This window comes from Sparus aurata, chromosome 5, assembly GCF_900880675.1.
Source record: "Sparus aurata chromosome 5, fSpaAur1.1, whole genome shotgun sequence".
In the NCBI taxonomy this organism is placed as follows: Eukaryota; Metazoa; Chordata; class Actinopteri; order Spariformes; family Sparidae; genus Sparus; species Sparus aurata.
In genome coordinates, this window is record NC_044191.1 from 17,991,289 (window position 1) to 18,004,970 (window position 13,682).

General features: G+C 38.9%; 1 protein-coding gene across 1 annotated transcript; it reads left to right on the forward strand.

Annotated features, from left to right (window-relative positions):
* The first annotated feature begins 69 nt into the window (after nucleotides 1-69).
* Nucleotides 70-10,771, forward strand: mrpl1 (mitochondrial ribosomal protein L1). Its single transcript, XM_030417027.1, has 9 exons — nucleotides 70-171; nucleotides 1,958-2,066; nucleotides 2,311-2,578; nucleotides 4,249-4,332; nucleotides 4,673-4,744; nucleotides 5,641-5,752; nucleotides 6,018-6,118; nucleotides 6,309-6,390; nucleotides 10,615-10,771. Exons 1-9 carry the CDS (start codon nucleotides 141-143, stop codon nucleotides 10,713-10,715), a joined length of 960 nt encoding a protein of 319 aa, XP_030272887.1. The 5' UTR covers nucleotides 70-140; the 3' UTR covers nucleotides 10,716-10,771.
* The last annotated feature ends 2,911 nt before the right edge of the window (nucleotides 10,772-13,682 follow it).

Genomic DNA, 13,682 nt, shown 5'->3' on the forward strand with positions numbered 1-13,682 from the left:
CATTTTATGTAGGATTGGAGTAACACCAATAGCTAAGGTGATACCAGATTGATGGTTCTTGAATAGAGGTTTGGTTTTACCTCCCAGGTGGAACTATTCACAACCTCTTGTTTTCACACGGACCTGTGGTATTCCCAGACATGGCAACTTGCACGCGGACTGTGTGGAAAGGTCAGTTGTTTTTGAGTAATTTACTGTCGTGCGACTGACAGTTAACATTCTGTTCGTGAATGTGCTAAGAGAAGTACATACTTTTCTTTCAATCTTAATTGTTGGTGTGTCTTTTCTGTTAAGGACTAAAACAGTCGCGGTAGCCTGCTAGCTTGCGTGCAGCTATGTTCGCTAATCTCACTCTGTCAAGTACAGACAGCCAAACACACCGAATAGAAGCTATATGGCATTTTTAGTGTCCCCTGGCGTATGAAAAATTTCACACATGGGGCAAAGTTATTTAAGAACATATCTGAATAGCTGAGATTCTACGGTTAATTCGGCATTAATGTCCGTATCGAGTCATCCTCAAATGAAATCAAATCAACATTTTTTGCGACGAACGCACTGGCCTTTGCTTTGCGTCCTTGAACCATAACAAGTTGGGACAGGCGGTGACGAGAATTGCTAACCAGTACAAAAAGTCAACATTCGGAGATTTTTCAGTGTTGCTTTGAGGATTATATTTATGCCGAATTGAAGAGTTAGCATAAATGATCCCACCGTTTTTTACATAATGTCAATGTTAAATATAAGTCTTTATTTATGAGAGAAAGCGTATTCAACCGTAACGTTTCTAAACGCAGTCTCGGGCGAAGAATTTAAATCTATTTCAGGAGCTCTAGGTTTTGAATTGCTATCAGTCAAGAATATCTATTCCGTTGTACACAAGTGTTAACAGAGAAGTAATACAGTAAACTGTGTCCCTTTTTAATACTTTACTCAAAATTAGTTAGGGATGTTGGGATATCGGTGCATATACCGCATGCATGTGTATGGATACGCAGTAAAAGTCAAATGAAATATGTCGCATTATTTGTGGGGACCAAATTTATTTACAATACACAAAAAATAATTCACATATGGCACAGAATAAAAAAATCAAATGAAACACTAACACATCCTAATATCTCTTACTAATTTTGACTAGTGTACCTTAATTCAAACAGCTGACATATCATATATCATATATGTTTTACTACATATATATTTAACCATGCTAGCATTTAGTGACTTTGCAATAGACACAGATGTATTACTGTAAAAACATCAGCCGGCTTCACCCAGTATACTTCCCTGCAGGAATCTCAAGATTTATTACTGCTACTTAACAGAAAGACTTAGATTCTCCCACAGACTGGGAAAAGTGCCTTTGTCGGTAAACATAAAAGTAGCACTGGGGGCCTATTTAGTAGTGCCCAGCGCACAAGTTCATGCAGGCTTTAAATTTGCAAAGCACATCATGAGTTGCATTTCAATGAGATCATTGGTAGATTTTCCTCCTCATGCAAATATTTGCAAATCATTCCAGTTTCATGCAAATTAAGCATACATTGGATGTGGGCTGCATCAGTTTTGGCAGGGATATGCCCTGATGCATTTTGCATTTTTATTAAGGTCGAAGGGACACATTTCAATAAACATTTCTCTGCATCATTTGAGCCAAATCCAATTCACCAAGTTGAGATCACTTTATGAAGTATACAGCTTGTTTGGATGGCTTGTTCCCATTGCATCCTCTGGTGGAATTGATAGTGGAAATCGATACTTCTTGGAGCACCTGTTTTGTGTGAGAGTGAATCAGGTTTTATAATATCACATCAGAGGTATAAAACTTGTGGTTTGCAGTGTCATGTAGGGTCACACAAACAGAGAGAACAGCATCTTTCTGTGCTAAATGGCGGTCATACTCTGTACCAAATGTCTGACCGTTTGATTTTTTACAGAGCTTTTTCCTTTTTCTCAGTTTTAGCAGGATGTCAGCAGCAGCTGTTGAGAGCCGGCGGTCCAGCCTACACAGGTGCCTCACAGACTGCACCGAAGAATCTACCTGTCAGGACTTTCGCTGCTGTCAAGTGAGTCTACAAACATCCTGTTTACTTAAACAAACTTTAAAGAGCTTAATACAGAGAGGATTTTCTATGTTTCTTAGCATCTTTCTGTTTCACCTACAGCAGTTTTGCACATTTAGATTAAGGGGGTGTCCACTAGATTGAGGTTGTTTGTTTGTTTGTTTGAATAATAAAATCAAGAGAAGATAGAGGTAGGCCTGATGACCCAATTATTTCTCAGTTTAACATCTTCTGTATTGTTTGTCAGGGCACTAAAGAAAGACAAGAAACAAGATGCAGAGAAGGACACGAAGAAAGAAAAGAGGGTCATCGATGACAAAGACAGACATAAACCCTATGGCAAGACAGCGTGGGTGCCTGTAGATGACGTGTACATTATGAGGTACTATCCCAGGACGACCTATGGTGTAGAAGATGCCATCTGCATGCTGAAGAACTTTCAGAGGTTGGATTTCACCCCCCACAATCAGCCTGTCTACATCGATCTGAAGCTTAACATGAAACTGGAGAAAAAGGTAATGGCATTGGCAACACCACTGCAGCTGTGTTCTGTGCAGATGCATGTGGAGTGAATGGAATTCTAATTAAGACATTTAAAGCATTGTTGCACATAAATGTGGGATCCATCTTTTGATTTCTTGTGAAGGTCTACAGTTCTGATGTTACACATCATGACACCTACCAGTGAAGTTTATACTGTCTAATCTTTTAGGTGGTCAAATTGTCTTTTTAGTAGGATGCAATTTGTGAATGTTGGTGTGTCTGAGTGTAGGTTATAACTAGAGGGCAACTGGAAAATTGGCCAGGCTGGTAAACATTCAGTGGTTTAGTATGTGCTTAATTTTTCAGCATTAATTTTTCAAGGTTAGGAATATGCTTAATTTTAACATAATCTGGTGTTTTTATATACGTCTCTCATGTAAACCGAAAATCTTTTGATATTTGAAGTTAAACAAGCTGTCATCATATTTGTTTGTTGTCACCTGGCGATCAAATTGACAACAAACAATGATTGCTGTGGGAACTATGGATTACTGATTTCTGTATTTTGCAATTGTGTTTAATCCAACAAATTAGATGTGATGATAAAGGCTTCAGGAGTCTGAAAAGCGTTGGTTTAGGTACCTTGAAAGTGTTTGAAAAGTGCTAGAATTTCTTCCTTAAAGGCTGTATGAACCCTGTAGGTAAAACTGGTGCAGTCTAATATAACAACAGCCCTGTATTAAAACCCCCTGTCATGAAGGTTCTAATGTTCAGTTTGTGTTGAAACTGTTTTAGAAAGTTGTTGATTCAACTGTATTGCTTAATAGAGTGAAGTATTTCTGTTATTTAACAATTTGACAAAAAATGTTAACACGGTTAGGTATAGCTATGATTATAACTTATGCAAACATGGGGAAAATTATGAGGCCAAAGGTTATGTCTTTATGTAAAATCAAGCTTAGATATATCCATGCACACACATGACATAACAAATGACAACTCAGTTTTTAAGTGAACATGGTACATTGGGGCAACATTCAACTTTGTTTGCAATTTGTTTTGATCACTCTTGTCTGACCAATGGGTCCATGAATCTTTGAGGTCATGACATTTGGATTCCTGTCTGCAGTCACTGTTGAATCACAGAAATCACTAACTGCCTTTTTTGATTTAATCATTTGGCTGGATCCTCAGAATATGATCACATGCTAAAGTGTCTACCCAGTCATGGGTATTTCCAATTGGTGGATTTGTTTAGCTTTTTTAGTTGGGTACTCTGGCTGTAACTGTAACTCCTCACTTCCACAAATATTGATGTTCACTGCATCAGTCTTGAGTCTTGCATGAGCAGTTTTGGTTAATCGACATAAACAGCAGGGCACAGAGGAATAAAAACCTCATGAGTTTGTTTCCACATCACTGAACTGCAGAGCTGCTTTGATGTGCACACAGTCCACAGACAGACTGACTTACCTCACACTCATCTGTCCGTCTCCGCAGAACTGTGCAGAACCAGGAGAGCTATGCATAATGAATCATAAACACTATGCAGAAATGAATACTTAGATAATAGATTTAATACTTGATTACCAAAGCTTGGTCTGTGATTGACACTCCTCCTTTTCCCTATGTTTTTTCCCAAATCCTTTATACCCAGGAGTGTTTAAAGCTGTAATAATTAAATCTTTTCTTCTCCTCACAGAAAAAAGTGGACCCCTTCGTCAGCATGGTCCACGTACCGCACCGCATCAAGACAGAGATGAACCAAGTTGTAGTTTTTACTGAGGTAAAAATTTATTTTTTTATCTTCTCCTCCAGCCACACTAAATCTAAATTTCATAGCCAATTGATCGCCTGCTGTTGAGTAATTGCTTTAATTTTGTCTGGACATGATTCAGATGTAGCAGCAGCACCTTTTATTCGTCACCCCTGTATCGCTAATGAATGGGCTCAGAAATCTTCAAGCAGGAATTGATTAATAATCCTGGCGAGCAGCACAGGTTGTGGGCTGTAACTTTGACGTGCATGTTAACGACCATAATGAATGACACTGGTGCGGTCTGCCACATTTAGACACACCCAAGTCAGATTGAAGTGGTTAACGATGGCTCTACTTTTCCCTGCAGGATCCAAATCAAGCTAAAGTTGCCCAGGAGAATGGAGCTGCATTTGCTGGAGGAGCAGAGCTCATACAGGCGGTGAGTTGGTTAAACACAACATACTGTATGTTCAGAACAAGTTTATTTCCTTCAAGAGAAAGCTATCATCATTGTCTGGAATTCTTTTTTGTAACAGTATAATGTCAGTGTATTTGCTTGTTACAAAATACATTTTCTAAATGACCAAATCTAAGCAAATCAAAAATGATCAGTTTGGTTATTTTTATATCTTACTTTGGAAACAGTTGCCACATTGTTTTGCACGGAATGTCATTATTGAAAAAAATGTATTGTAATGTTGATTTCAGCCTCATCATCCCCTCCTTTTATTCATTGTTATTAAATGTTTGAGAGCTGTGAAGTAACACTACCACAGTCACAGGGGCAGACAAGGTTGTAATTCCTTGATCTTCACCTTGTTTACACCAGAGTGCGGCAGAATAGAGTCAGTGTTGACACTGACAGACGACTGCAGCTGCTCCAGTTGTTCTGTCGACGTGCTGCTTTTGCTACACAGTCGGTGTAGACAAGGTGTAAGGCGTAATGCAGGTAGTTTCAAAGGCAGAGGAGTGTCGCATTCCATTTTCCTGCCTGTGTTTGCTTCAGACTGCACTTGAATTAGCGAATCACTCAGTTTGTCAAGTTTGTAGTAGGCAGAAGTGTTTCTGTATCTGTTAGAATAGTATACTATGAAGTATGGGAGCTCTTATCCATCTGCTGTATTTTGTATTCATGCATTTATTGGCTGCTAAAATCATTCCCATGATCTGAACTGAACAGAAGATCAAACAGGAAGGACATGTACTTGTTACAAAGGCCCCACACCTAACACATCTCATTTAACTGTGCAGTTCAGACTCTGAATTTATATCTAAATATTATTTAGATTCACTGCAGGAGTGTTTCACACCTAATCTGACTTTATGACCTTCCAGATCTTAGATGATGAGATTTCAGCAGACTTCTTTGTAGCAGTGCCAGAAATGCTCCCGAAGCTTTTACCGCTGAAAAACAAACTGAGGAAGAGGTTTCCAAAGGGCAACAGAGGTAAGCTGAGGCCCCAAATAATATGACAACCTATTATATTGTGTCTTGCCAAATTGAAGAGTAACCTAGAGGACAGTTGAACTCGTGAAGAGCTTTCATTTACTGAAGTAAAAGCTGTTTTTATATCAGTCTGTCATAACAAGGAGCACCAGTTTTCATTTCTATCATACCACTTACAGCCTTTCAAAGTAAATTTTCAAATATCTTTGTGGTTACAGAAAACATGAGTGATTTTTTTCTCTATCTCTCTCTTGTTGACACTCAGGCTCAGTCGGCATCAACATTCCCAAGATGTTGGCGTTGTTCAAAACAGGTCATGAGTACATGGTGGAGAGCGACTGCTTCATCAGGACCCAGATAGCAACGGTACGTCTCAACAAGCTGATGCAGATTGTGGCCTTTGAAGGCAGCTCTTCATGACAGTTAACACAAGTAGTGTAACTTTCACAAACAGCAGATAGCAAATATTATAATGAATACAAATGGTGACGGCGAGACGAAAAAATTCAAAGGAAAGCTCAGTAGTATTTCATACTTTTTTCTCTCCTCTGGACAGCTTGACATGCCCAAAGAAAACATCCTCGCCAACCTGCAAGCTATCCTGATTGATGTTTGCTCCCACCGACCAGCCAATATGGGTATGTTCACCAAAACCCATCTCAATGCACTACATTTCAGCTGCTGTCATAAAATGACTTCAGGGCTGCTTTTCCTCAGCAAGCTGCAGATAGACTCGTTCCTGAATTGTTTTGACAGCTTGTCAGGATAGAATAGCACATTGTTAATTGTTTTTTTATTTGCCCAAAAAAAGAAAAAGCTTTCAAAATGTGCCAGCTTTTCTCTGCTGTTTTGATTCCCTGGTTTAGTTTACACCTCTGTAGCCAGACTGATGGAGGCAACAAGGAAAAGGTTAGCAATGTGCCAGCCAGGTGTTCTTTGTGATTTGTCCAGGCTTACTGTGTTTTAAACGTTTTTACATCAAAAATTGAAGCAAGTGGTCCATTCCCCTTTCCTGTGGTTACTGGACTGTATTTATACAGAAACACGCGAGACAAAGCTGCTGGAGGAAACAACAGGCAGTTGAGCCTCATGTGGATCCAGAGGCGTGCTGTTCTTCACTTAGTTGAGTGGGTTTAATGTGTTATCACATCTAGAAGTTATTTGGTCCTGATCCATTTAGTTCCAGAGCTAAAAAACACACTTTTGTGTTATTTCCACTATAGAGTAAACAAGGATTATTTTTAATTTAATTTCCTAGACGCTTGGTATGTGAAAGTGACTAATTTATATGCAGCGAATATGAACAAAGATGTGAAATTACTTTGTAATTTTCAGAAAATAACTATTGTCTTTTAATTTTCGCTGGCTGTTGTATTACATTCAGTGGTTTTATTTCATAGGTAGATAATTTGTACTGTGCTGAATGCCAGGTTTTCTACCTGTGTGAAACCTAAAGAGACAGTTTTTATAGAGTTACAGCTTGGAATGGTTTGGTTTCTTGCATACTAGATGAAATCACCTCGTTCCATTTGTCTGGACCAAATACATTACTACATTACAATATGAACTGGGAGGGCCTAGGTGAGATGTTATGGAATGACCCATACATTATTTGTAGTCAAAGAAAATGTGAAACTAAAGCTTGGAAATCAACCTTTAATCACTGAATGGAGGCCCTGACTATAAGCCCAGACTGCCCTACTGAGGCAGTCGTTGCTCCTCACAGTGCTTGAATGAAACGAACAGAGAAGTGAAGTAAGCAAGTTAGCCTTTTCAGTCTGTTGGATTTAATTCATGTCCGATCTTCTGTGCTTTTGCTCCACTTTCCATTCGATAATAAGATGCAGAGGGTAATCATCAGCTAATGGACCGTCATTAGAGGGAGAGGCTTAAATGATCTGCAATTTAATCAATTCTGAGCTCGCTAAATAAAATGTCATTAACATTGGCCCCAGCGAAGTAAACTGCAGAGCTTTCAGAAATGCTGATCGAGGACCCTTTAAAACCGTTGACCCTTTGTGACCTGGAATTTCTTATATCAAGAAGTTTTTACTTTCCCATTTGTCTTGAACCCCTCTCTTGAGGACTATATTGCCACTAATGCTGCTGTGTCTTCAGATGTGGTTTACACCTTTATAATCAGTTGGCCACTTGCATATTCATTTTATCAACAAAGCTTGGTTGTTTAGCTTTGTATGCAGGAAATTTGTGTAGGCCGATGTATGGTTAGACAGAAACGCATGCTCATCATGGCTGAAGTGGGCATGACCACCCATAAGGGCCATAAAGAAGTTACAGTAATGTGCCATGTAACTGCTTTTATCATGGGAAGAAAACATTAGCATTTTATGGTTCTCATCCATCAGTATTTCAGAGAAATCTTAATGTTTTCATAACTTGCACACTTGAATTTCCAACCCTTCATTTCAAGTAGAGTTGCCACAGTCATTTTGGGAAACTCCTTCTTAAAACCAAATATTTAGGTAAATGGCACTCACATTTTGAGTGTGAAAGCTATGTGTTGCATTAACTCCTAATGGCCCCTGTGGAAATATCATGATTATCATCTCTGTACTTAAAGAAGCGTAAAGTGTGGAGGAAGGAAAAGGACAGAGTGATAGGTGGGTTTTTTTAATTGGATAGCATTCAACATAATCATCCACAACAAACAGTGGACTAATCCACAGTGATAATCTTGTCACTGTTCTGCTAAGACAAGAGCTGCTTTAAAATTGTTCTTTTGTCTACACGACCTGCACCACTTTTAATTGGGGTTTAAGGACCTAAAAATAAACAAAATATGTAAACTGTAACACACTCAGATAGCACCAAGCTCCACCAAGTCTTAACATTCTCCCATTGTTATTTTGATAAAATAATATGTTTAAATTGGATACAGACACAAGATACAACAGCCAGATATTTTTGTCCAGGAAAGTGTAGTAGTGAAGGTTGTTAATGTTAAGAAATCCTTCTGGACATTCTGGATCCATACTAAAAAAAAACAGTCACCTTCCACCAATCAAGACATCACGATGATTACCAAACAAACTATTAAGTTGGGACTGAGAAGAAAACTTCTGTTGCAGAAGTCATTAAACTTTTTCTCCTCAGACCGAAGAGAACTACACTCGCAGCAGATGCTTCAGTTTAGAGTGCTCACAGTACGCTTTGAGTTTGTGCAGTTTCATCTCGGCTGATCCCTGTGGGACTCTTTCCTCGCTCACCCTGCAAGTGTTAATGCTCTACTGCATCCGAGCGGCTGCAGAAAGCGTCCTCTGCGCTACCGTGGCTGAGTGAAGCGTTTCACTCAGTGCCTCGGCCCAGTTCTGCAATTTTCATCACAGATGAGCATTTGGTGATGATGGTGGTGCGTCGAGCGGAGCCACCTGGGTCCGTCTGAACTCTGTCAGCGGAGAGCTCTCTTTGAGTTTATCCCAACAAACATTACGGAGCAGTTCAGCTCCCTGACGAGACGCGCACAAGGACTGTGGGTGGAATTTAATCACTTCTGCAACCAGAAGTGAAGGACCATCAACTGTGAACATTAAAAATACTACTACTTCACTTCTATTAGCTTCGTGAATACTTTTAATATTTTTCTCTATTCCCATTTACATCTTTTAAAGTGTCATTTGGACAGAAGCTAATAGCTGCAGCGTGGGCAGACAGAAGAAGCAACTTTCATGGATAAATGCTCTAAACTGAGACTAGAGCACAGAAACAAAACATGTGGGTGAGGGAAAGCTGAACCCCCAAGGGGCTTATGGGAATTATTCATGACAAAAGCAAAACCATATGCTGGTAAATAAAGACCTGAGTGCGGGAAAAATGAGACAACAGGGAGAACGATGCTGAAATAACTATTCATAAGTAAGTTAAAAGTAAATTTGTGAGAAAAATAAAAGACTGCAGGGAATTTGTGCATGTTTTCAAATAAATGAGAGACAGAGGACGAGTGGGTGAAAGAGATTGAAGGCAGCTGTTTAACATAATCTCATGCAAACCGATGCCTCACATGTATTCAAAGTTTTCTAGCTCCATATTTTTATTTATTTTTAATTCGAACTTTGTTATCCAGGGACACACTGACTCATTTTATGCTGTTAATAACTTCTCACAACATTATCTTACAGCCAGTGGTCTTTTATAGAACTTTCTCTTATAAATGATAAACAGGTTCACCTGGATTCTTAATGTCTGATACATTAGATCTTGTTCAGTCAGTCTCGTTCACTTCAGATATGATGGAGGTTTCTCTTTGAAGGCTGCTGCATAAACTTAAACTCTTTGGTTTTGAAATATTTAAAGATCCCCTCTAGATATGTTTGACGATGTATAAAACTCTTCTTTAAATAATAATTTGTCTGATAAAACTCTTTAAAATGACATTCAGAGAAAAAATTAACTGTTGAGCAAACTATACCGTCCTACCCACCTACAGAGCCAATTGTCTTTGTGTGCACTGGAGGTTTCAAGTTTCCACATCACATCCAATGTATTCTGTTTGACGAACAAAGTACTGATAAATGAATAATTATAATAGCAGCACTGAAATTCAAAATAGCTATTTAACAGTTTGAAAAGATACCAAGCCCCAGCTGTCGGTCAGCGACTTTACATAAATAATGAGAACTGAGCTGCAACGTTTTTGGATTGGATGCTTTTCTCATTTTGTCATGCTTCATACTAAACTGAATATCTTCTGGTTTGTCATTCCTGTCTGGCAGCTTCATCTTACAAATTCTTCTTTAGCTGTTCTACAAATGTGTTGTAGAAATTATTGAAGACATCACACCTTTCCTTTTCACTACATTAAAACAATTAATAATAACCTTTTTTTTCTTTTCCTCTCCCCTCAGGTCCTTTCATCGAGCGGGCGATAATCGCCAGTCACACCAGTGAAGCTCTGTGGTTCAGGAGCGAAGACGTTTTACCGAAACCAGCAGAAGAGAAGGAGTGAACTAATTCAGATTGTATATATTCTCTGTATTGAATAAAGCATTTGTTCTGAGTTTGGCTCCTGAGTACTGGTACCTATTGTTCTAGAGAAACCTCGGGAGGAAAAAAAGGAGGGGAAAAAAAGGAAAAAAAGGAGGACAAAACGTACAAGGTGACCAAGAGAAAGAAGTGACTTTTATTAATAAGTCAGCGGCTCACACAGTATATTTGGATCATGGCCATGAAGAATTTATTTCTTACTTTTTAAATTCTTTCCAATGATATTTCAACTACACCACTTATCTTAGATGTCGCCAAGGCTCAAACTTCTGCGTAAAAGACATTGAAATACATGAATAGCTGTATACTGTAATTGAATATAACTCTCCGTAAGACTCCAAATGACCTTGATGGAATACGGTCTTTGATGGAAAATATTGTTTAGTTCCAAGAAGCGGTTTCTTGATGTGATGTTTGGTGTAAAATCATTAATCCTTTATCTTGGATGAATTCATGTTAACATCACTCAAGATGAAGATCTCATGGGTACAAGGATGTTTCATTGAACTCACATCAGGCATCCAGACCAGGAGATTATTCAAAATGTTTGATAAGTCTCAGGTCTGAATTGGAAACCCTGTCAACATACATTGTGTTACCTACTGGTACTGATTTTCCTGGTTTCAGCTCTTAAGTTTCCATTAAGGGAAACGTTATTGCTCCAGAAGAAACATGGTATTTACTGTGAGTCAGACACTGGAGTTTGTTTGTTTACAATTCCAACATGACGACGCTCCTCCGATGCACACAGCGACCAAACAAGCAAGCAAAATGTTTTTTCCAAGTTTGGTATAGATGTACTTTACAGCCCTGCACACAGCACTTACCTGAACCCCATCCAGCACCTTTTGGATGAACTGTAACCACTCTGAGGCAAACTGTATCACCCAACATCAATTTCAGACCTTGCTGATGCTCTTGAGTTTCAATGGGAGTAAATTCCAGCAAGGTTAAAACATGTGGTGGAAGGCTACAGTGCTGGTCTTTAAGTGGCGGCAATGTTTGTGTGTCCTCATACTTTTATCCATTTCACACGGTCTGCTCACAGCGATCTGTATCACTTTGATGTAGTAACACCATCTAAACACCAGGAGGCAGTCTTGATATAGCCTTGCGGCTGAACCCCTGCAGTAATAGATGGAGGGCTTCCTGCAATTTGTTGCAACTAAAATCATGCAAATTATGAGCATTGTCATCAAATTAGATATTTTTTCTCAGCGCATTTCACTTGATTATTCATAAAGGCACGTGGGAGCACCAACACTTGATGTACTTTTTCATACTTTATAAAACTGTCTTGTGACCTTCGTTACAATATTGCAAAAATGCCTGAATGACCTTTAAAAGTTTAGATCAGTGCACAGTCCCCCTTTTTTGAAGGAAAATCCCAATGATGGAGATAAATGCTGGTATAACTTATTAGGTCAAGCTAAAAGGGATTTCATCCATCACAAATAAAACTGACATCAGTGCGATGTTTTAATTCCAGACTCACTCACTCACTCCTGTCTCACTGCCCGATAAGGCAAAGATTTCCTCTTAAAAATCCCCAAAGCACCATTTCTATGCTCACTGCAGGCCCACACTTCACACCTCAGGTGTTAGTATGACGTAGCCTATAGGTAACGTTTCTGTAAACCACAGATATGCTCAAATAAGAAAGGTATTGACATTTCTACAAAACTTGACCCCAAGAGTATTTCCAGCCTTGTTCGTGGCGACCAAAACAAGTATTTAAAGCCAAATCAGGATGTTTTCTAAACCCAAACATGTGTTGTTTGTGCCTGAACCTAACCAGACCATGTACACAGCATTGTGTCAAGAAAAACAATGAAAACGGAACCTAAAGACCTGTAAAGTTTTAACTTATCTGTGATTTTGCAGGAACGTACCTTGCCAACATCTACTCAGGTGACTGGGTTGGTTAACAACATGCGGCTTCTCTATGGGAAGGTAAAACCACAGCGGAATTATTTTCAAACTGTGTGTATTGAATTAGTGCAGCCAATTACACACCCATCCTCTGATGCTGTGCAGGTTGATATTCAGAGTAAGATTGAGATAAGCTGGAACTTTTATTGGTCCCTGTGGGGAAATCGGGCTGTTGCAGCAGCTAATGTAATAGGATTTGGCAGTGGAGAGGAGAGAAAAGAGACTATAGAAAGAGGCAATGAAAATTGTGGAAATAGTAAAATGATGTAATTGACTTTAATGAGTTTCCTGTTAACAAGCAGGAGCTTCATAAAAGGTGTTCGTTGGGTTGCTAAACTGAGACTTATAGGCCTGTTCATGTATGTATCCAATTTATCTATAATGTTGTAATTGTGATTTTCCATATGATATGATACTCCTCGGAGGCCTTGAGGGGATTTGCATCATTGCAGCAATAAGAAATTTCATCAACAAACCTGCCACATGACTATTTGCCATACTGTATGTGAGCGGATTGTGACGTGAGGTGAAAAATGTAACCTTCCCCGTCTCTCTCGGTTTTCCTATACTAGCCTGTTAAAGTTGTTTAAAGCTGCTGGACTGTGGATTATTGTCACGAGGGACTGTGAAGGAAGGCTAATCCTTTGTTTAGGAATGGATAAAAACATAAACTGACGACTGGCTTCCAGCACGACACATGAGCTCCACAGAGCCCTTTTAAAACATTAATTTGATATCATCGTCAAGTCTTCATGGTCGGGGTTCATTGGGACACTTATGGGTGGTGTCCTGCAATTGAATATACTTTTGTTGAAATGTACGAGACACATTTGTCAGTTGATAGACAAGAAAATAATTGGCAGATCAATATATAAATAATATTTAAAGTGATTTTTAGTTGCAGTCATCAAATGATCAAATTAGGGGACAATACATAGATTAATATAATAAACATACAGATACAAATCTGGACATACATGTGTATATCTGCACCTAT